The sequence below is a fragment of the Protopterus annectens genome, chromosome 17.part0 (assembly GCF_019279795.1).
Source record: "Protopterus annectens isolate FY-2018-M chromosome 17.part0, PAN1.0, whole genome shotgun sequence".
NCBI lineage: Eukaryota > Metazoa > Chordata > Ceratodontiformes > Protopteridae > Protopterus > Protopterus annectens.
The window spans coordinates 664,884,665-664,910,372 of NC_056751.1; the positions used below are offsets into that span (position 1 = coordinate 664,884,665).

A 25,708-nucleotide genomic window follows, 5' to 3' on the forward strand; every position below is an offset into this window, starting at 1 on the left:
GTAGAAAGTTGCTTAGGCTTACAGCTGCTGTATTAAGGTCATGTAAGGAGAGTGTATGGTTCCAGTTGTGAGCTATGAGTAAGGTTCTGAGTTTGTCTATATTTGTGTTACTCTGGTTTCTGAAGGCTTTTAATATTGGTTTAGTTTTACAGGATGACTGACAGTCATACGGGTGACTGGGCAGTGGTCACCTAGTAATGGTGGCAGAATGTTTATGTTGGCAATGGAGTTTGGTACATTTGTAGTAATCAGGTCGAGTTTTGAGTGTCTGGAGGACCTGATGTTTAGGTTTTGCTGGTTCTTTTATGAGTAGAAAGAGACCTAGTCCTGCTAGGAAAGTACCCACGTCAGATGAAAGAAGGCCAATGAAGTCACCTAAAATGATTTTGTTATTATTTTTGGGACAGTTACTAAGGATGTTAGTGATGAGTGATCTGACTTTATTTAGGAAAGCAGGGGGGTAGTAAGTAGGTTGTAGTGATCAGTAGCAGTTTGCCTTTGTGAGCTGGAAATTTTAGGAGAATCCAGTTAGGAATGCAGTCTGAAGAGGAGTTTGCTTGGGCAATGACTTCTTTTGTTTAGTTTTTTCTGAACAAAATTAGAGAGCCTGAACCTGATTGTTTGCCTGGTCTGACATCAATGATATACTTGTAGGAGTTTAGAAAATGCTAGAAGCTGCAGGAGTTCCTTTTGACCCAGAATTCTGTGACTGCTAGAATGTCTGGGTTTGTGCTGGGAAATAAAAGCTCTCATGTGGTCTAGCTTGTTTCTGATGCTATATTCAGGAGGACACAGGCCAGTGTAGAGAGGGAGTAGTTCTAATGTTGAGGAAAGGGATATGTTGGGCCTGGGTTGGGTTCAGTGTTACTCTTAAGAAGGAGTATAAAGATTATGGAGGATAGTCTGAATGAGGTTTACAATATTTTTAGGCAGAGAGAAAACTGTTTCTGAGTCACAGTAATCATACTGAAGAGTGATTCCGACAGTGTTGAGTTGGGGAATAGGCTTGGTCTGATTACTGAGGGGTTGTGGTGGTGGTTTATTGGTCAGGAAGTTATAAAAGTAGGAGCAGGACATGCTGATATGATGATTGGTTGTGTAAGTGTTATATGAACATGTTTGTTATTGGCAGTGGGGGGGGGGTGAAAAGGAAAAAAGAACAAAACAGGTTGTGGAAAGAGGAACAATTTATTGATTGGATATGCGCTGAATTTGTACTGGAAGTTGTAAGTGGAAGTTAAGACTTCCAGTAATACTTGAATACTATCTATGACAGCAGCGAGATAACAGTGTAATATGGTTTTATGGTGGTATCTTTTTAAGAGGTGTGCCTTGAGGGTATGACAGTGGGGGAGATCAGAGCTGATATAATGGATGGTCTGGGCATGGCTGAAGTATTGGGAGTGGGAAGGGAGAGAAGTGGGAAACAACTCCCACTGTCTTGGGAGTTAATCAGTCAAGGCCTGTGTCTAGCAGGGAGCTCAAAAAGGGTCAGTACAAATGCATGAGCTGTTCAGAAATGACAGCTTGGAGAAAAGAGACAAAGTTAATACGTCTATGACAGTAAAACAGTATATACTGTTCCACCACACTAATGAGGTAGGCTCATCCTAAAGGGAATGTACCCATTGAGATGGAAGTGTTTTGAAAGGAAGGGTCAAGCAAAGAGCAAACATATACATATCTCCTACCTTAACATTCTTATAAAAAAGTAAAAACAGAAATGTGAGATGTTAAGCACAATTGGCAGGATAAGTGAGAAATGCACCTGAAGGTTTTCCAGTGCCTGTGGGAAGTGTTTGGGTATAATGCTCTGCACAGCTGATGCTTGTTTACATTGTGAGGATGGAGCCTGGCAGCTTGACAAACAAGTGAAATACCTAAGTTTTTTCTCTTTTTGCTTGCTTTTCCTTTGCTAAGGTATCTGTGGGTAGTGTTCTTGAAGAATCCACTGCACATATATTTGTTTACAGTGTGAGGACAGGCCCAGGTAGCTTGACAAAGAAGTTAAATACTATAACTGTAGGCAGAGATGAATGACACTGTTTGCAATGAAGCAGGAAAATTTCTTATTTTTTTTCTTTTTTATAAAAAAAACTAAATGCTGTGGCAATAAGCATGCTGCATGTCACTGGAGGAATGCATGCAGGAAATAAAACTTTTAATGTACCAATGTTTGGAATGCAGCAGAACTCCATATTTTCTTTTATTTAAATGTTCTGGTTGGGCCCTAAGCAGCTGCCTAGGTCTCCTAGTGCTGTATTCAACTCAGGTAAAAAGTGATGTCATTTTGTGGGCTGCATGTAAAATAACAGAAATAACCAGAGTAGGCCAGAGTAGGAGAAATGTAGAATATGGCAGTATTGATCTTAAATCAGCCTCCATCTTTGCTAAGCACCTTTCTAATGTACGACAGATGCTTAAAGTTTTGTTAAGCACTTTTACCATTGTTCAGCTTAAGTATTTTGTTAACACACAAACAATAGCCAACACATAACATCTGAACGGCTGCATATAACTAAAATGCTATTAAAGCTGTAAAATACTACTTGTACGTTTTGTTTGCGTGTGTGTGTGTGTGTGTGTGTGTGTGTGTGTGTGTGTGTGTCAGACTGAACTGCGTTACTACTCTTTACAGGATCAAAAACACACTTCTTCCCTCACTTCTGTCTGTGAAGTAGTGCTAAGTGTGTTAAACCTTTTAAAACAATAAGCACTTCATGTCCCTACACTTCTTTTGTCTGTAAATTGTAGTACATATGGGCTGCTTTAGTGCAGACAAATATCAAACCTACAAACACTAAAAAACATAAAACTAAGTGCAAAAAATGACTGCATAAAACAACAAAAGGTAGAATATCAGCTACCAACTAAATACAAGAAAACTGTGTTTTTGCAAGCCTCCTGCACCTCCTAGAGTTAAACATATCAATGAAGAAACACTTACCAAAACTGAAGTCAACAACAGATTTGTACATCAGCTTGATGTGTGCTGCACAACAGTCTGACATATGGCATTACTGAACTTTTTATGCAACTCTGATGTTGTCATTACTGAGTAAACACAATCTTTATCAATTCAGCAGGAAACAAAACCACATCACAAAGGAACAGAGGAAAAAGTAAAGCAAAGCAGCCCCATTCTCCAAAACTGTTGTTTAGAACTATGATCCAGTCTCATGAGAGATATGACAGCATTCTTTTTTTTTTAAATACATGTCACAGTTGAGATTTCTAGCAATGATATCACATATCCAACTTTTCCATTTCCACCAGAATTCCTGAACACTTTCTGCCTGCTATCACAGGAAACTTTCTCTCACTCAGCCAAAGCCACCACCAACAATTGCACATCAACCCTAAATATGTAGCATGCCTCCCTAAAACAGGCAACCAGCCAGAGCAGGCCTCACTTAAAACAACTCTACCAGTTTGCTGCCCAAATCTGCCTTAATCCACCAAGCAAACAGATTCCAGAAATAGCAGTCAAACCAATACAACCATCCCTTTCCCAAACCAGCAACAGCAGTATGTAGGCACTACCCAGGTATGCACAAATGCTCTAGTAAATAATAAGAAAAAAGTTATCAGCTTTGATAATTAAACAACTTTGCCAAAAAAAAAAACAGTTTGCTGGCAAATACCATTAATACACCCATAAGCTCCTCAAAAGCCATTAAACTTAACCATCTCACAATCAAAGCTTGCTTTACAAACACTTCCCTGCACTTACATTTTCAGATATTAGAATACCTCTATTGCTGCATTCAGAATGCCAATAATCATGTTTTTTTTCTTTAACGTTGCCTTCCTGCCCTAATTCTACTGCTTTGCTCTACCTTTTTCTGCTCTCCTTAAGTCCTAACTAAGCCCCAGCTACTTTGCACTTCTCACCCTTAATTTGTCCTGCATAGGGGCAGCAGTAGACTAGGATGAAGAGAGGGATGAAGAGAGGGATGCAAGTTAAAATTTTAAGAAAATATTCGCTTTACTTTCCGTGTGATTGCTGATTCAGGTATAAGGTATTTTTACCCCAGTTTTGCACATGGTGATTGAGTTGTTCATTCCACTGACATCACAGATAAAAACATACTACAAACACTAATCTACATGTATCTATATATATATATATATATATATATATATATATATATATATATATATATATATATATACACACACAGTATGTCCGTGTGTGTGTGTACAGGTATCATTCAGGTGATCAAATTGTGCAATCGCCACACAGAAAAAAAGCCAGACTGACAGTACTGGCTTGTTTTCTGTGGGTGATTGCAAACAGAAGGGATCAGGGAGTTTCCCTTTTTCCCACTGTTTTTTTTCCATGAAGTAAAAACAGAGGAGTTTTCTGTGATCTTCAGAAGTTTACATATATGAGTGTGTGTGTGTGTGTGTGTGTGTGTGTGTGTGTGTGTGTGTGTGTGTGTGTGTGTGTGTGTGTGTGTGTTTTATATATGTATATATATATATATATATATATATATATATATATATATATATATATATATGACAATTTACACTTGGGGCAGCTGCCCCCTTCTCCCCACTGAAGTCATGCCTTGATCTGACATGTTCTAGCTAATGAACAACACATAATTCTGACATAATTATTTCTTTATTGTCCACACTGTTGAAAAGTACCACAAACCACCAGAACACGAGCTTAAAATCTAATAGTTTATTATTTAGCAAACTGGTTAAGCACTTTCATCTACGTAAAATAGACTTCATCAGAACAACACAATAACACTTACTCTTTAAATACATTCTCACCTCCAATCACATTCCCACTTCATTATAAATATACATATTCATGAACCTGAATTTAAAAAGTGTTTCCAACAAACTACTAAATTCATTTTTAAAGCAGTATGACATTAACTCTACTATATAAACATTCCTACAACCTAATATATGTGTAAATAATATACTTACAACTAAAAAAACAAAAACACAAAGAACTGCTTATGTAATATATACATTAACTGCAAAACATTCCATTCACACTGGATGCCTTAATCTCAATGCTCTGGCTTCTATCAGGGGTTTAATGGGTATATTATCGTTAATACCTGGTGGCATTGTCGCATTCAGTAAAATCTGCCACCTTACCTCTTTTTCCCCTAAAGTCTGCTTAATATTTCCTCCCCTAGTATTCCTCTTAACACTTTCCAAGTGCCTATATAGCTCATTGTTACCATCTCCTTTTCTGATGGCATATAGATGGTCATATATTCTATTCCTTAAACATCTCCCCGCCTTCCCAATGTAGAAACCAGGACATCTAGTACACTTAGCCATGTATATCACATTCTGAGTTTGACAATTACCTTTCCTAAATTTAACTCTCATGTGATAACTGTTCTCAATGTCCATAAAATCTTGTTCTAAAATCGCCTGACATTGATTACAGTGACCACATTTAGTGGTCCCCCTTCCCCTATAACTGCTCTTCATGGTGGGGATATAACTTTCGAATTTCCTTTTAAGGTTGAATCTCATCTTGTGCACAAATCCTGGTTGGTCCCCCAATAATTTAACTACCTCATCTTCATACCTTAGTATATTCCAATTTCTTTTAATTATATTTTTTACTTCCTTAGTAAACCCATTGTATGGCAATATACATGCTCTTTTGTAATTTGTGTGAGATTCTCTCTTTATAACATCACTGTTTTTTCTAAACCTATACCCAATAATGGTTTATATTTTTTTCCCCATTCATTTTTGACACAAGTCGTCACATCATTTATAAGTGAATTGGGGTATCCTCTGTCTTTAAACATGGTTCCTATGTGATCTATTTCCTGAACCATCTCATACTGGTCGCAGGTCATCCTGGCTGCTCTAATGCATTGTCCCTTCAATATGTTTCTCTTTTGCCCTGCTTAATGGCAACATTGATTACAGTGACCACATTTACTGGTCCCCCTTCCTCTATAATTGCTCTTCATGGTGGGGATATAACTTTCGAATTTCCTTTTAAGGTTGAATCTCATCTAGTGCACAAATCCTGGTTGGTCCCCCAATAATTTAACTACCTCATCTTCACTACCAATTGATGGTAACAATGCGCTATATAGACACATAGAAAGGAACAATGAGTGCACCACCTTTAAATTTGTTATCTTGGAAAGTGTTAAGAGGAATACTAGGGGAGGAAATATTAAGCAGACTTTAGGGGAAAAAGAGGTAAGGTGGCAGATTTTACTGAATGCGACAATGCCACCAGATATTAACAATAATATACCCATTAAACCCCTGATAGAAGCCAGAGCATTGAGATTAAGGCATCCAGTGTGAATGGAATGTTTTGCAGTTAATGTATATATTACATAAGCCATTCTTTGTGTTTTTGTTTTTTTAGTTGTAAGTATATTATTTACACATATATTAGGTTGTAGGAATGTTTATATAGTAGAGCTAATGTCATACTGCTTTAAAAATGAATTTAGCAGTGAGTTGGAAACACTTTTTAAATTCAGGTTCATGAATATGTATATTTTTAATGAAGTGGGAATGTGATTGGAAGTGAGAATGTATTTAAAGAGTAAGTGTTATTGTGTTGTTCTGATGAAGTCTATTTTACGTAGATGAAAGCACTTAACCAGTTTGCTAAATAATAAACTATTGGATTTTAAGCTCGTGTTCTGGTGGTTCGTGGTACTTTTCAACAGTGTGGACTAACATATTGACTTTATTTGTGGATTACGCTGTGGTTTGTTTTTGGTTCTATATTTCTTTATTGTATAATATGTGGCATTATGACAGTTTGAAGAGAATGTTTAAGTTTTATTTTTTAATTTTATTTGTTTATTTATTTAATCTGTTTCTGCTGTCTTTGTGGGTTTAGTCAAAAACACACTTCAGTTATAACCCAGGGAGAAAAGCTCCAACATATTACAAATATTTTTAAACAGGCATTCAGTAACTGCATGAATAAACATCTAGAAAACATACATTAACAATTACACATACATTGGCCAAGTAGATTACATTCATACAAAAAAGTCAACTACTTCAGTATAAAAGATGCTTATGCATTTAGTAGATGTTTAATATTAAGCATTAGAAGAGGTGTATTAGTGGGCTTGTCAGACAGGTAATAGATCTTGTGATTGGTGAATAGAAATTAAAAAAATGGAGGTGAGTTAAGGAACTTGGCATGGCAGAAACATTAACATTGTAGTTAAGAGGTGGGGTATTAAGTGGGTTCAGAGACAATTATACAGGGCTATCATAAAGTTTATATTAGAAGTACAGTGGTGTGGGGGTTGAGCAGTGTCATATAAGCTATGCATATGGCTTAGTGTAACTATTCAAGGATTGGTGAGGACTGGTTGTGGGCAGAGGATTCTAAGTGAAGAGAAATGGTTTGATGATATAGCAAGCTAAAGACTATAGGGGTATTTATCCTGGAGAATTAGGTTCGTATGTGTGTACTAGGCTAATAATCAGTGGGGCCTTTTTAACACCGAGCCATATATCCCAAATCTCTGACAACTTCTTCTGTCCTTGATAGATGTAAGAAGAGGCTTGGGAGATGAAACATTTACAAGCAGAGGACTGGGAAATGAACCATTTACATGTTGCCTGTGTCCAGAAGTGCCAAACCAGGGGTGAATTTCCTGTTCCCCATCCAATTGTTCAAGTTGCTCTTAAACTGGGTTAGGAAGGAGCTCTACTTCATGTAGATAGGGTGCTTGCTCCAGAAAAGGTGTAGACTCTGAAATGCATACCTGTCTGTCCAGCAGGTCCTATTCATATCACAGGCAAGGTTTAATTGTTTAGAACAGGTAATTATGGTGCTGTTTGTTTTATGGATATGCAGGAGGTCTATCATAGTGGGGTCCGACAATGCCTTGTATGCTAGACCTTAATTCTCCCTTCAGTAGCCTGTAAGAGAGAGACTACAGGGATAGGCCTTTGAGGCAGTCTGCACAGGACACGTTACTTACACCCTGTATTCTTTTATTGTGCAAACTCTGTGGACGTTCTAACTGTTAGAAGTGCCTGCTTAGGCACATACCAATGGGAGCATTGTACTCAATGATAGGTCTTATGAATGCAGAATACAGTGGAACAGATATACAAGAGATCCACTGATTTTACTGATGTAGTTTTAGTTGCAATTTAAATAAGCTTACATTCTGAATAGATTTCAGCAGTAGTGGTATGTGGTTCCAAAGTTTAGCCACACTGTTTGAATACAGAGTGCAAAATTATATTGAGGGAGCAGTGTTATACTAAGTTGTTAATTACTGCGCAATTTTCTGGCTTACAGAGAAGTTTAGTGTTGTAGTTAGCTGAGAAAGAGCTATGTGATGTGATAGTTGTAGCCAGCTTGACTGTCTTAGTGCTAGGTAGTGGTGTGTTTGAATGTTATAGTTTACTGTAAATTTGACTATTTTACTAAAGCATTGCTCATGTTTGGATAGTTGTGTGGCTTAAATGTTACTGAAGATTGGGCAGCATACAGGAGAGATGGAAATAAGAAAGTAGGGGATATACTTCTGGCTTTGTCAGTAAGGTAGGTTTTTACTCTATTAAATGCTCCTAGTTTTTGATAAGCTTTTTAAACCACATGGGATACAAGGTTGTCGAATTTCAATTGGTCATCTATGATGACACCAGAAATTTTGTGTGGTTTGCTTGCTCTGTCATGGTGTTATTATCAGAAACAACGGTGAACAGTGTTGTTTTGGCAGAGATTTGTTTTGGGATAAAGAGCAGGAAGTTAGTTTTTTAATGGTTAAGAAACAGCTGAGAATTATTTGGTGTGTTTCAATCAATAAGGATTGTCATGTAAGGTATTGCAGTTTAGAAAGGGATTCGGCAGAGCAGATTAGATCCTCAGCATATTGAACTTGGGTATAATTGTTGTAGCTGTGTATGTTGAAAAGCATGGGGCCTAGTACAGATCTATGTGGGACACCAATAATTACTGGGAAAAGATGGAGTAATCATTTTCCATGTCACTGCTAATGGTCTGTTCTTGAGAGCTATCTATGAAACCACAGCAGTGAAGAATCGGTGAGGTCTAAGGATGAGAGTTTATGAAAGAGTTATTGTTGGAAGATAATAGCAAAAGCTTTGGATCAGTTTAGAAAGATGGTTGAAACTAGGTTTCTGGCATTTCTATGGGTGTTGACAATGGAAGCAAAATTCAGCAAAACAGTAGTGCTGTGATGAGGATGGAAGCTGTGTTGTGTTGAAAACAGAAACTGGTTATCTAGTAGACAGTTCAGAAGGTGTGTATGAATGCATTTTTTTATAATATTTTTAACAGGGGAAATAAAATGAAAATTGACTATAGTTTGAAAGATCTGTACTGATTCCAGCCATGTGCAGTAAAACAACAAGTGATTTTTTTCCACAGCAAGGGGACTTTATTTTCTGATCAGGATTGATTTATAAGAACCGAATCTGGATATGCAATAACCTCAGCTGCCACTTTAAGATATTTGCCAGGTAGATTGTCAAGGGCAGTTGTAGTAGGCCTTAACTTTTTGAGTTATTTTTCAGTGGTATCTGTAGAAATTGATTGGTTACTTACATAATGATAACTATTGTGAAAGCTTTCAAAATATGGGGAAAACAAAAACGCAATTTCAATTGCTAACATATGCAAAAACAAATAAACTGAGGTTTCCACTTTATTCACTAGCTGGAAAAAGCAATAAAAAAATAATTTCTTCAGGTCACTTTCAAGATGACTGTCAAATATGTATCTACATGGAGGGAAAACAACTTATTTTTAAATGATGAGAGCTTCTGCAATGTAGGCTGCTAGTACCTCACAGGAGAGACGGTCTAGTTCACGTGACGTGCTTTATCCCTAACAGTCTAGCAGAGCTGATAGTGACAACATTAAAAAAAGAACTAGCTTGTTTATGCACTTCAAGCTGTGATCTACACTAGATATAAAGAATATTCAAAACTCAGTGGAAAATCTGGGAGTTCATTTTGAAGAATATAAGAAAAATGGTTGCACCTCTAGAGGTCTTCCTTGGCAAAATGCTGATTAAGAAAAAAACAACTAGGCAATTTCCCAAATATTTAAAAGAAATCCTTGTCTCATAAAAAGAAAGGTCAAAAGGGAACAATCTAATCATTAGGGGTCTACAGCAAGACTACCCTCATGACAAACTAGATCAGGCATTAAAATATCTTTAATCAAGTGTTTGGTGCATGTGAAGTGCATTTAATATTCAGAATACACAGTGCTCTGACTCCCCCTCTAAGACAAGCCTTGGAAATTGATTTGTGTTAAACTTACTGATACAGCAGATACTTTTCATATTTTATTAATTGACATTTTGCTTCTCTGCTGTACATGATTTTCCTTTTTTTTTCCAGCTAGCTACTTTATAAGTCAGTAGGATTAGGTCCTAGCTAAGGCAGGGCTAGTTCTTTCTGGTTTACTGTGCTTGTTACTGTCATGAGATTTTTTTTTTATGTTATTTGTGGTTTCATTAAATTACTTCCAAAACTGAACAGGTACCAATGTCCCCTTGCCCACCTTTACTCACGTGTGTTAACTCTAACCCCACTCCTTCCCCAGACCCCAACCCTACACCTTTCTTTTTTTTTTAGATAAGGATAAAAATGAAAAGCTGAGCAGGATATTTAATTATAAATACAGAGAAGATAAATGGACCATGTGGGCAAAAGAAGGAAGAGAAAGAGATGTTCTCATCCTTTCTTGTACTGTGAACAGGAAAGTGAGCATGGAACCCATATGATTCGAGGTTTCAGTGATATGGGGACAATTATTATTTTCCTGAAAATCTGTTTATTTATAATTGGAAAATGTGGGTAATCCATTTGCAGATTTTTATATCATATGTTGACATCAAGGGCATAGTCTCCACTTCCCTATAGCACTGAAGCAGATTGCTAGAAAAATGTATTCAGTTTTCACTAATACACTTTTAGTAAACTTTCTCACATGTAGTATGGAACAGTGTACATGTATTTAATGCTACTTTCTTTGCATGCATATACCCATCTGTATTTGTATATTTGATTTTTAAGACTGAAATGCTCACCTTGGCCAGGATCATAGCTAAAAACTATCTTTGAACCACTTACCTATCTGCTTAAGAAAGTGAATGAATAAGTGAATAAACAATAAACAAACAACACACAGAGAAAGAAAAAAAATTACAAGAGTCAGCAGGACAAAATGAAATTTCATTACATCATTAACCACTATATTGTACATTTCATAATGCAGTACATTTTCAGAAGGAATACATTTGTAACTGTAACTTGTACACTTAGCACAGATGATCCCAAAAAACACACACAAATATTCTTTTAAGAATGATTCTTAAAACCCAAGAAAAAAGTATAGCAAATTGTAACATTTTTTCACAATAACACTTTTATACTCAGTAACTTATTTATAATCACAGGATACTAAAACAAAGAAAAATGTTGGTTCTCAAAAATTACACGTGCTGATAACCTCCAGTTTTGTTCAGTGTTTTTTAGGTCCACTTGGCTACAGTTTCCCTTACAATTTTCTGTGGTCTACAAATTTTGTCATGATATTAATTATCAAGAAGTCTGCTAACCTCAGCATGGATGTCGCTATTATTGAATGCATTCTGCAAAGCCAGTGAGAGTCCTTTTCCTATATTCTGGGTTAATGCAACACTCACTCGAAGTCTTCTTATATTCAGACTAAGAACTGTGGAAAAAAACAAAATCACAGTTGCAGAAAGTGAAATATTATTTGCATTTTTAAATATAATACTAAAAGTACATAGCTGAATGTTCTGTTTTTAATTAGCTACAAAACACTACAGCATTCATTAAGATACATCTTCACAAGTTACATGAATGACGGATAACTTAATACATTTACATCACGGATACATCTTCACAAGTTACACGAATGACGGATAACTTAATACATTTACATCGCTGCTTGAAAGTTCATGTACACCATTTCAGCTTAAAACACTGTTACTGATATTATTTTATTGTTACAGTTACAAATATATTGCCTCAAGTATTACTAATACTGTCTATAATGCTAAAATCGCTCATACTAGAACTGCTGACATTGAAACTAGTACTGTCACTGCTTTTACTAATATATTAAAACAGTAGCATCATTGTCACTGCTACAGCTACTACTAACGCTAGATTAGTGTTATCAGTATTTCTTCTATTAATGATGAAGCAGCAATATCATTACTATTATTACTACTATTAATGCTACAGCAAAGGTAGTATTACTACTGATAGTAGTACCACCGCTAATACTACAATAGTAGTATCATTACAAGTACCACTGCTAGTGCTCTTAAAGTCATATTACTACTATCAGTACTGCTTCTATTAATGTTAGAATACCAATCTATTATTACTATTGTTGTTACTATTAATACTACTACTATTTCTACTATAGTGCTATTGTTACTATGATGACCACTGCTACAACAGTAGTTTATTAGTACTACAAGTGTTACAAAAGGAGTATTACTATTACCTCTCTTGCTTCTACTAATGTTACAATGGGTCCACTATGAAATCTCAAGATCTCACAATCTCGACTTTCAATATCCCTAAGCCATAATGTCGAAATTGTGAAATCTCAAAATCATAAAATAAAAAAAAAAAAAAAAAGATGACAACATTTAAAAGCACATTTTTGCAGGGGGCAAGACCTCCTGCACCCACCACACCCCTTGCAACCTAAATATACTAATTCCAAGATCACTGTACAGTGAAGAGAACTGTAATGTAGATCGCTATACAGTGCAGAACAGGAACATTACCATTCTCTTCACTGTAGTGCGATCTTGGAGTTAGTATATTTAATTTGCAGGGGGTGTGGGGGGGCAGGGGGCTTGCCCCCTGCAAAAACAAGCTTTTAAATGTTGTCATCTTTTTTGTTTTATTTTACAATTTCAAAATTCCATTATGGCATCGGGATATTGAAAGTCGAGATTGCGGGATCTTGAAATTTAAAAGTGGACCTGTTACAATACTGGTTTCATTACTACTACTGTTACTACAATTATTAATACTACAGTAGTACTATTGTTGCTATTTCTGCTATTACTAGTGCTACTGCAGTAGAATCATAATTCTTACTGCTGCTACTTGTGATACAATTATAACATCATTACTATTTTGTTTCTACTAATGCTGCTTTAAGTGATGTAACACAGATATCAGTCTATTATTAGTTGCATTGCATTTATTTCTAATATTACTGCTAACATTATCATTTTGATTTAGAAACAAATCACAAATTAAATATGTTGGAAAACTGAATTCATAGTGACCATATTATCAGTATAAAGTACATGGATTTTCTCTGTCTTACAGATGTAATGTGTAATGAGGAATGATTCATTTCACTGAAATGTCTTGCATTATCTAGTGTTTGATAAAAGTGTACTTGACTGCATTGTATAATTCCCTTCCAGTATGTCTACATCCTAGAAAGTAAAGTACTTGTGCTCCCATTAAGGGATGACAGAGCTCTCTCTGTGGGTAGGTGGTTGCAAAGAGGTTTACTTACAATTTTACAATGTAATTCTCTACTTTTTAAGCAGTGTGGTTTGATTTTAATGAATCATATATGATTTAGCAATTTTATTTCGGTGAATAGTATTGTATTAGCATGCATCTTGCAGTTATAAGATACTGAATATAGGCACATCAGTGTGATTATTCTGATGTTATAAATAAATTAATGCAAACTCATATAACTATCCATATATATGTACTGAAGAATAGACTGCTGGCAAAATAAAGAACTGTAAAGTCTTAATCTTCTAGCTGTATTATCTCCTAAAGGTGCCTACTATGCTACAGAAATTACATTACAAAAGTATATTACTCCAGATGGCAGTCTTAAAATACTCTGTGAAAAACGTTATGCTGCTGAAGGGCATATAAAAGCATTTGAAGACAGGCATACTGTCCTCATTCAGACTTATAAAGAAATGTTTCATAACAGTGTTAAACAAATGGCATTATAGTTGTCTACAAGGCAGACAATGATCATACATTGTATTAGTCTTGGATTTGACTCATACCTAAAATTCTAATGCTGATCATGGAGAAAGCTGAATATATAAGGATGCAAAGTACACACTTGGTTTAGCAAAACACATTTGCTCAAAAGTGACTAAATCGTTAGGTGTGTACTCAGTCATTTTGTTAGTTAAGGATTTATGACAGCCCTCATTTAAGAAAATAAGAGGCATGGAAAAAAGAATCGGGCAATAAATAATTAAAATTGTCAGGACTTGAAAGATTCTTAATGTTTTCACAAGGCGTGTGCTGAATACACTTATCCAACTAGTGCAGTTACTGAATTTTCAGCTTTCATCAGACTGACCATTCTGATATCTTATCTGACTAAAGCACTATATAAATGCAATACTACCAAGATGTGCCTGACCTCATTTGACAAATCTTTACCTCCAGCAATGTTCTGGTTTGTATAAGTTATTTTCAAGATCTCTTTTATCATAATACTGGCTTATGTAATGTATTGATAATAGTTGTTGATTTTTACATGTCATATTTGTTATTACATATTTAACCATTTTATTACTGCTATAACATTCTGGTTTTCAATTATTTTGGTTTGCAGTAAACAACTGAAGTTTTTCATACAATTCTGATTTTTTTTTAGCGCATTTTCTTTTGCTTTTAACAGACATCACCGGTGTATCCATCGTTACACCAGAGCCATATAGGCCTACCTGTGGGCTAAAATTACTGCTATATATGGTGGCCACAGACAGATCTGACATTATACAGCATAATCAAAATGAGTAAACGGAGACCACTCCCAAAGCAGCTGTTGTGGAGAAATGGTTTCCACTAGAAGTACTGGTGACACAGATAAACATTAAACAGTGGTACAGTCACACATATCCCAGATGAGACAGTTTAACTGTTTAATAAGACTCTGGCCATAATTCTTTCCTGATACTAAGTTGTGGCACATGTGTTATATTGTTCCACATGTGACATGATAATGAGGTATTTAGTATTGCTGAATCATAGTGGTCAGGCCCCCTGTTCAACTTTCTGTGCAAAGTTTACATGAAACTACCCATGTTCCGATGAGTTTTCACCAGTGTCTCTGGTGTCCTATCACACTCTTGTGATATTAGTTGATTTGCAGCACTACATTCTTCTTAAGGTATAAATAGATTTGTGAATTAGTGTATGTGTGTGTGCATGTGTTTGTTTTTGTGTGTCTATATGTGTCTACCCTGTAATGGAGTGGTGTAACATCTGAAACTATCTTACATTCTTTATCAACTATTTGCTGGGATAAGCGTAACCTCTGCAACACTGAACTGGATGAAAGAAGACATAGGAATTGGACTGATGTTTCATACATTAATGCCTAACTTCTATAGTACAAATACAAACAATATTCAGATTAATTTTCATGAATATGACTTATCGACATTAATCTTTCACAAATCAATATTCCTTTACTTACTTCCTTTGTCTATTACTTTTAACACACCAGTTAAATATCTGTAACTCTTCTACAGTCAGAATAAAGTTCAAGGCTTGTTACTAAGTTTACATCAGGTTCTGTGACTTTTCTTGTAGCCCTAGACCCCGAGCCTAAAAGCCTGTAGTGTAATGAACATCAACATTAACATCCCCTCCCCAAAAATGTATGGATTGGACTAAATTTGAGTATATAGTGACTGCACAACAATGCAAGAAAGTGGTCAGCACCAGATGTCACCATCTGTGCAACTATCTAGCAACTCTACACAAGGGCATGATGTTTAAAAATATTCAGTATGCTGGGATACAGATGTTTAAAAAAACCTCTACCATATAAGACTGAATGTTATGTTTTGGCAACAGACCAAAGGAAAAACAGCTATACTAACAAAACTGAAAGGAATGTATCATGGAAAATGTAAAACAGTAAATGGTACAGGAAGAAAAATTCATTATGATCTGCCACAGTTAAATGCTCAGTTTGTGCTAAACAGGGAACAAACTATTCTTATCTACAAAGTGATCTCAAAATAAAGAATTGTATCACGCATCAGCTTATAGACTGTGCACATATAATAGTCTCCAAAACAAAAAAAGGTTCCACAGCGTTGCACCAATGTATGTTTAATAAAAAAAGCTTTCAGACGTAAGTCCTTCTTCGGTGTTAATAAAATTCCTATACAGATAGCATATCCTTTATACATAAAGGTTAATAATCACATGACGCAGCCTACCTATCACAAATAAAACTTAAGCCATTAAGAACAGCAATTAATCAACCTTTTCACTGAAAAAATCTTAAAGGAATAATACAGTAAAAATGCATATGAAGCTAAACAATAGTATTTCTCATCCATATAAAAAATCTAATACATAATGTACCGTATACAAAAATAAAAAAGAACATATGTGTGCAATATGTACATATAACACATAAGTATATACATTATTCTTTAATCTTTAATTGTTAACACATTCTCTAGCCCAGCATATACATGAGACGGATATATCACACTTTTTTTCATTTTGTGTAATAGATATTTTGACTACTGACATTAGGCATGGGGACCTGGTAAATAGGCTATATAACAGAGTATATGAATGTATTATTCATTTGCAGGCTGACAAACATCCTGGTTTGAATAAGCAAACCACCATTAAACCCATTTTAAAGAAACAACAACAACAAATAAAGTGATTATTGTATATACTTGTGTTATATGTACATATTACACACATGTTCTGTTTTATTTTTGTATATGGTACATTATGTATTAGATTTTTTATACGGATGAAAAATACTATTGTTTAGCTCCATATGCATTTATACTGTATTGTTCCTTTAAGATGTTTTCAGTGAAAATGTTGATTAATTGCTGTTCTTAATGGCTTGATTAAGTTTTATTTGTGATTGGTAGGCTGTGGCATGTGATTGTTAACCTTTATGTATAAAGAATATGCTATCTGTATAGGAATTTTATTAACACTGAAGAAGGACTTATGTCTGAAAGCTTTGTTTTTTATTAAAATTACATTGGTGCAACGCTGTGGAACCTTCTTTTGTTTTGGAGATTTATGCTTTTCTTGTTGGTCATCATTGGTTCACTTTGTGACTGTTTGCTCACATGTAATAGTCACCTTTAGTTTCAATGTAAAAATTATAATTTGTCTCACATACATTTAAATATTATGTGTGCATAATCTAAAAGCTCATGAGTGGCTACATTTTTCTTGAGAACATCTTGTGGACAATTCAAGCATTTTTCATGAACTGAGAATTTAATCATGTTAATAGCTCGGTCATGATAAATTCTTCCTGTGTAATTTACGTTTTTTCTTATTTCTCCTAATCTATTCCTTTTTACTGACTTCAGTGCAACACTTTTTCCTTTGGTCAGGTGCTAAAACAATTAAAGGACCATTCAGTCTCATGTGGTCATTACAAGGTATTATGATTTAAAAAAAATATACCCCACTTCATCCATTTGTAATGTACTTGTCCTACAATAAAATTACCTTGCTATATCAAAAAATGATCTTGCTGCATCTGTCCAAGAAATATCTGTAAATCTAGTAGACTATAAGTTTGTCTTCCAATTTTTAAAGTTTCAGGCACAATATAGTTAAATTTTGAAACATATCTGAGGCTCTGTTAAGCTTACCTGCCTTAAAGGTAAGAATAAATTTCTTTCTGATTTTCTGCCTCCTTCTAAATTATATATTACCCAAGACAGATTTGTACAAATGTATACATTTTTATCAAACAGCGAAACATCATATATCAAAAAGACAATGCTGATTAATACAATATCAAAAACAAAAAGCATTCATACCTGTTTTGACCCAAATTGCTTCTGAAATATGACATTCTAGAACAGGAGCTGTTATAGAGGCAGTAGAAGCCAAAGGTGTAATGAGAGTGGTCAGGTTCTGCGCTCCTGAAGAAGTAATTTTGTTTGTTGATGTTGTAGTGATGGATGTCAGAGCTGCTGTTATTGTAGGTGAAAGGGCTGTTGAAGATGTTGCAATCTGAGCAGTTGTGACCGCTGCTTCTGTTTTCCTGGATAGTGGTGTAGTATTTGGGAATATTTCAGTTGTGACTGGGGTAAGAGTTGTGACAGTGTGTGCAGGTGTCTGGGTGTAAGACATGTTTGTTGTGACTGGTGTTTGAGTTGTTGGCAGTACCTCTTTGGTTGTCTTAAGTGTAGAATCAGCACTGTTACTGGATATAAATGCGCTTGATAAAGGTGCAGAATGTGAGGGTGATGTGTTGTCTGATTTACGTTCTGTCACTGTGATACCAAAAGCAGAAGTAAACTTTGTGGTCACGACAGCAGCTCCTTTTGTAGTACTTGAAACATCGGTTGTCGCTTTCGATGTTACTCCCTCTGTAGAAGTAAAAGGGGAAACTGTGACAACAGAAAAAGTAACACTCTCTGTTGAGAAAACAGACACTGATGATGAATGGACAGATGTCATGGTACCTAACACAGAAGGGGTTGAGGTGGGTGTCTGAAATGCGGAAACTTCTGCAGAAGTTGAAACATCACCATTAGCACTGTTGGAATACAATTCCTGTGTTGTGAAAGAACCTGGCACTTTAGTTGTTAAAGTATCCGACTCTTCAGCAAATCCTGTACTGGTCGACTCAGGAGTAGACGGCTCTGTGCTATCTGTTTTTGTAAGTGCAGACATTGTTTCTTTAGGGTAGGAAACACTAAGTGTCACAGAACTTAACACATTAGTTACAGTTACTGCTTTAGTAGCATTCATAGAACTTGTAAGTAAAGAAACATTTTCAGTAGCACCTGTCACTGCTTCAGATTTTAGAGATGTTTGTGTTGACTGTAAAGATGAGCTGGAGGACAGCAGAGGCATTGTGCTTGACTCAGAAGTCAATTCCATCGGAGTCGATTCAAATGTAGACTGCTTTGTGGTACCTACACTTGTAAATACAGTCATTGTTTCTTCAGAAGGGGAAGTACTCAGTGTCAGAGCACTTATAGCATTACTTACAGTTACTATTTGAGTAACATTCCCAGAAGTTGTTTGTAAAGCTGTATCTTCGGTAGTTCCTACCACTGTTTCAGTTTTTAGAGATGTTTTTGTTGGTAGTGAAGTTGACTTGACAGACATCAGTGACATTGCACTTGATTCTGACCCAAATCCTATACTGGTCAACTCAAAGGTAGACTGTTCTTTGGTGTCAGCAAGTACAGATGTTGTTTCTTCAGAAGGGAAAACACTCAGAGTTGCAGAATATAAAGGATTAGTTGAACTTACATCTTCAGTAGCATTCATGGGACTTGTAAGTAAAGATACGACTTCAGTAGCACTTGTTACTGCTTTGGTTTTTAGAGATGTTAGTGGTGAAAAAGAAATAGAGGTGAAAGATGGCAATGACATAACATTAGTTACAGTACTTTCAGAGGACTCTTGGGTCTCTAAAGAAAGAGACTGCTTTGTGGTATGCTCGTGTGGTGTAGTAAAACCTGTAATTTCTTCAGAAGAAGGTGTCACACTATCGGTATTAGTGTTGTAATATGTCACTGTAGAGGCAGAATCAAAGTCCGTTATTAATTCAGAAGTTGACTTTGTGCTTGGTAATGCTGATGCAAGTTTTGTACTTGGTAATGCTGATGCAAGCTGATCTGTGGACTCTGCTGTTACATCATCTGAAGTTATGTGTTCTGAAGCAGTAGAAGTGGATGACAACCCAGGACTCAATGTCTTAGTGGTAAGTGCAGTTGACAATGTGTTTATTGACTGAGTAACAGCAGGAGAAGTTGATGCTGAAGTATCTGCAATATTCATAGTAGTTGCCAGAATGGAAGTTCCCAAACTAGAGCTCATTTCATGTTCAGAGCTTGTAACTTCACTAGTTCCTGAAGACAGAAGCACAGTTGCTGAATGTGTCTGAAATGTTGAAGAATGTGCAACCCATTCAGGAGAAGAAGCTGATATGCTGGTGGAGTACAGAGTCTCAATATTGCTAGATTTGGAGGACGTGGCTACAGCAGAGTCTGTACGTGTCCACTTAGAAAGTTCTGAGATTGCTTCCTGAGAGGTTCCTGCAGAGTGATACACAGCTGTTCCAACTCCCACTGTGGTAATGCTAGATGATTGTGCAGTGTCTGAAGTTTCTGCAACAGCCACTGAAGAAAATGACTGAGAACTAGGACTGTTGCTTGGTTTTTCAGAACTTAGGGAGACTGTACTGTAAAACACATTAGATTGTAAAGTGCTACTGTCCATGAATGGTGCTTCAGTTATGGCAGAACCAAGATCACTAGATATAGAAACTGTACTACTAGGGCTGTTAGCTGCTGTCCTCTTTGTTGTCACATCTGAAAAAGTGACAGTTGATGTTTCATATGATGAGGCTGATGATGGCATGTGAGTGGTTTCACCTGTAATCATACCTGAGGAAGATGACATCTGACCAGCAGTTTCACTATCAGTGATACCATTTGGAGACATGAGTGTCTGTGAAATAAATGGCAATGTAGAAGCTGTGAATTTTTCATCCGTTGTATATTTTGTTGTAGGTTTGATACCAGCTGATGAGGATAATATATTTCCCAGGCTAGAAGATGATTCTGTCATTCTGTGAGTGACTGTACCTTCTACACTGTCAGAATACATGGTTGAACCAGAAGTGGCTGTAGATTCTTCTACCATCATGCTTGTCACACCAGATGATGAGTGGTCAAAGGACTTAGTAGGCACATTAGAATTATTGCTGACAGCTTTTGCAGATGTCCAAGAAAACATACCACTTGTAGTAAAGTTTATATCCCTACCCGTGGAAAATTCTGCTTCCAGCGATGATGTTTTCTGTGCAGTAGTAACAGCACTAGAAAATCCTTTAGTAGTTAATAAATTTAGATTACTTGTAGCATTTGTGTTCATGGGTTTAGTCGTTTCTGGTACAGTGGTAACATAATAGAGTGATGGTGAACTATTATGGCTTGAAGAGGTTAACACTGTTGTCCCCCTCATAGCAGATACAGTTATTTCTTCAGTTGTAGTTTCCAGATTGTTAAAGACTGTTGTGGTCGCACCTGATGATGAGAGAGGGGTGATATTTGTTGAAGTAGCAGCTGGTGAGTCTGGTGGATATTTAGTAGAATCAACTGAAGTGTGGACAGTATTAGATGACTCTTTTTCAGAAGGCAATCGGGTACTTAAGGGAAGAGATGTCACATTATCCATCAAGTTTACTGACGATGAGGGCACAACAGAAGTAAAGTAAGTCTGTTCATCTATTGCTGTAGAACTTGTGCCCTTAGACTCTGGCACAACAGAAATGGAAGACATGAAGGCTGATGTTTGCAATGTAACTGTACTTTTACTCTCTGAGGCACTATAACTTTCAGCTGAGCTTACCTTCATAGATGCCTCAGCTGTAGCAGTGAATTTTGATTCTGTGCTTACAGGAGATGGTATCTCAACAGAAGATGATGATGATGCTGAGGAAGTTTCGGCACTTCTAGTAACAGGCACTTGGGTGGATGTCACATTACTGTGAGTGAAAGAAATGGCATTTGTTAATGTTACATGAGGTGGAGTTGTTATCAATGAAGACAACAATGGAGATGAAGGATGTTCGACAATGTTTGATCCAGATGTAAGTTCTGTTACTATGGAGGATGTTTCTGAAAATGCTGTCTGAGATGGCACACTTGTATATATCACAGGGGATGTTACAGATGATGTTAACACAGTATTCTGAGTCAAACCTGAATTTTCTGATGATGTGCCAGTTTCCAATGTAGTATAGTCTTGAATTTGATATTCAGATTTCACTGATGGTGGAGAAACCTCTGTAGGTCCCTGAGATTCATGTTGTCTGTTATCTGATGATGCATGTGAAACAGTACTTTGAGTATTTGTTACAGTATCTCTGCTAGATAATGAAAAAGTTACTATTTGAGATGTAACTGTTTTGCCAAGTGTTTTCTTAGTTCCTTCAACAGACCATGTTGCTGAAGCACTAGTATCTGAGGAAGAACGTTTTGTGGAAGGCCATGCCGGTGAAAAAAATGATGCCCCAGATACTTCCATCGATTCTGTGATCAGAACATCTGATGCTTCCTGGATTCCATGCTCTATAAATAAAGGCAGAAAATCTTAGTAAATACTCATTAACTTAATTTCTCTATATGCACAAAATGATAACCACAATTTAATGTAACATTCCTTCTGTATCTGACATTTACATTGCTTTTCTACACTTACAGGAAGCAAATCAAGTCAAACCTGGTTTCCTAATATAGTACTTTAAACCCCTTTCATAATATGGTACTTTACAAAAATTATACTGAGGAAATAAAGGTGGTAGTAAAAGTAACAAACTATGAAATAGCTTCAGCCCACAAATACAAGTCTCCATAAATTTAGTCTCCATTTATATATCATGTTATTGTGATTAAGCATATTAACAAGTGTGTGCTTCCAAAATCAAAAATTAATTTGCCATAATCCTTATACTGTTAACAAAAAATGTCTTTCGGTTTCTCCCTACAGGGGTCACCACAGCAGATCACCGGTCTGCAGATTGATTGGCAATGGTATTTTTACGGTATCAAGTTAAAAGCACAGCACCCAGCCTTCACAAAAGACACACACTCACACCTACCTGCATGTCTTTAAAACTCACTTGACCACAGGGAGGATGTGCAGACTCCACACACAAGGCATTCCGTCCGAGAATCAAACCAAAGAATTTCTTGCTGTGAGGCAACAACTCTAACAGCTGCACCACCATGGCTGTCTGATAATCCTTATACTGTTAAAGGATGAAAAAAAATGGCCATTTGAACAGAGCACCTGAAGAACTAGAGATGAAAGTTCAAAATACTGTCCAAGGAGGGGGCAACAAAAAATATTCCAGATAGAAAGAAGATTAAGAATGCAAAATGGATGTCTGTGAAGGCTTTGGAAGTGGCAGACAAATGAAAGACAGCAAAAGGCAATGAAAATCAGTAAATATGTTAAAATGAATGTGGAGGGTTGGAAATGGACAAGAAGAGTAAGGCATATTTAAATGACCAGTCCAAGCAACTGGAAGAAGGCAACACAACTGGAAAAGCAAGATCTGTTAAAAATGATTGATGACAGTAAAGGAAACTTCCAGGTAAAAATGGACGTGATAAAATACAAAGATGGGATTACCCTAATAAAAGCAGTAGCTATTTAAAAAAAGTGGAAGGAGTAGACAGAATAATACAAGAAGGACCCAAACATCACTGACACGTACAATGGTATGTTTTCTGATTTAGAGACAGACATCCTGGAGAGTGAAGTTAAATGGTCATTAGAAAGCCTTGCTAAAAACAAGGGTGCATGAAGTGATGAAATCCCAGCTCAACTGTTTAAAATCCAGCATAATGGTGCATGGAATTTGTCAGCAAATCTGGAAAATGGGACAGTAGTCATTTGTTTGGAAAAGGTCAGTTAACATTCCAGTCCCAAAAAAGGGCAATGTTTAAATAATATTCAAATTATCATATGATCGCATTTGTTTTACATGCTGGCAAGGTAATGCTGAGGCTCCTGCAGGCTAAACTCTAACAATATAGAGATCAAGAACAGCCAGAGAAGTGTTAGAGACACAACACATCAAATTGTCAACATCCACTAGATAACAGAGAAAGCAAAGGAATTCCAGGAAAAAAATCATCTTCTGCTTAACTGACTATTCTAAAACCTCTAACAGTGTTGATCATAATAAACAGAGGCATGCAATGCATCTCCTCAGGAATCTGTATCCAGAATAATAATCAATAGTTAGAACTGAATATAAAACAACTGATTGGTTCAGTACTGGAAAAGGAGTAAGACAAATATGTATACTGTCACCCTATTTATTCAGTTTATGTGTGGAATACTGCATGTGAAATGCTAGGTGAGATGAACCAGATGATGGAATCAAAATTGCTAGGAGAAATATTAATAACCTTAGGTATACAGATGATAGCACAAGTATGGTATGGAGATAATATTACTTTGATGGATATAACCTTAGGTATGCAGATGATATCACTCTGGTGGATATAACCTTAGGTATGCAGATGATATCACTCTGGTGGATATAACCTTAGGTATGCAGATGATATCACTCTGATGGATATAACCTTAGGTATGCAGATGATATCACTCTGATGGATATAACCTTAGGTATGCAGATGATATCACTCTGATGGATATAACCTTAGGTATGCAGATGATATCACTCTGATGGATATAACCTTAGGTATGCAGATGATATCACTCTGATGGATATAACCTTAGGTATGCAGATGATATCACTCTGATGGATATAACCTTAGGTATGCAGATGATATCACTCTGATGGATATAACCTTAGGTATGCAGATGATATCACTCTGATGGATATAACCTTAGGTATGCAGATGATATCACTCTGATGGATGAAAGTGAAGAAGAGTTGAACAGCCTGTTGATGTAAGTGAAAGTAGAAAGTGCAAAAGCTGGCTTGTTGCTCAACATCAACAAACTTAAAATGTTGTCCTGTAGTCCTATCAGTTCTTTGAAAATAGATGGGGTAGAAGTAGAGGTGCTGACAAATTTCATTTTCCTGTGTTCAAAGATCTCTTCAGATTGAGATCACAGCCATGAAACTAAAAGACACTTGCTTTTTGAAAGAAAGTTATGGCGAGTCTGAATATGATTTTAAAGAGAAAAGATGTCACATTATCAAAGACGTTCCATATAGTCAAAGTTATGTCATCTCCAGTCATATCATATGGTTTCTTTCCACTTAATTTCTCCAAGTCTTTGGGATTTCTATGACAGGAATGGACCCATTCCTAAGTCAAAGTACGATTAAAGTTCATGAAATTAGTATTGTTTCAGTCTTTGATCTTAGCCAACATTGCTCTTTTTGGCACCCACAATGGGCCAAGAATTGACTCATTATGTAATTCATATGGATTTACATGTATTGCTAGCATTTCTAAATATGAAATAAATAAAAAGTGCCAAACCAGCACAGCCGATAATATATAAAAAGAATTTTATTACAAAAACACATGGTAAGCACTTTCACAATACTTCAAACTGCTTCATCAGACTGAATATAGTGAGATACCACAAGCCATTTATAGTTCACAGGGACCAACCAAAATGCATATAAATAAATAAGTAAAAGAACACAAAGTGTAAGTCATATAAAAATAACATATAGAAAATATATACTCTCATTAAAAACTTCAAAACAATCTCAACTACTCACTCAATGTTTTACAGGACGTGCACTCAGAAATGGTTTAAGTGATAAAACTCCATTAAGGCCAGATGGCCTATCTGCATTTAAAAACAGAATTCAAGGTAGTACCAAGGGGGCTGAGAATATTGAATATGCCAAGCTATGGTGAAATGTTTCCTGAGTTACTTATTAAATGGCAGAGTCTGAACTTAAAATTTAGCTGTGATTATATTCAACTACTAATGGACATTTTTACCCCTACTGAGACAGAGTTGCAACATCAAATAAAGTAACTGCAAAATACTATATATGATGCTTTTCCCACTGAAGCTATAGGAGATAAATTGGATTCCTTTCATGATAGCATTTTGCTATATGAAAAGAGACTGCAGAGTACAAAAGTTAAAAAAATTGCAGAGAGACATTGCAGATTTTCGGAAT

The 25,708-nt window shown here is 36.1% G+C and overlaps 1 protein-coding gene across 1 annotated transcript in view; it reads right to left on the reverse strand.

Annotated features, from left to right (window-relative positions):
* Positions 1-25,708, reverse strand: part of KIAA1549L (KIAA1549 like) — a 1,927,305-nt gene that overhangs the window by 1,077,578 nt on the left and 824,019 nt on the right. The window contains exons 2-4 of the mRNA XM_044059234.1: positions 18,519-22,145; positions 17,868-18,422; positions 11,601-11,716 (exon numbers count right to left, since the gene is read on the reverse strand). Coding sequence (XP_043915169.1) covers positions 11,601-11,716; positions 17,868-18,422; positions 18,519-22,145 — 4,298 coding nt within the window. The remainder of the gene's footprint in view (positions 1-11,600; positions 11,717-17,867; positions 18,423-18,518; positions 22,146-25,708) is intronic.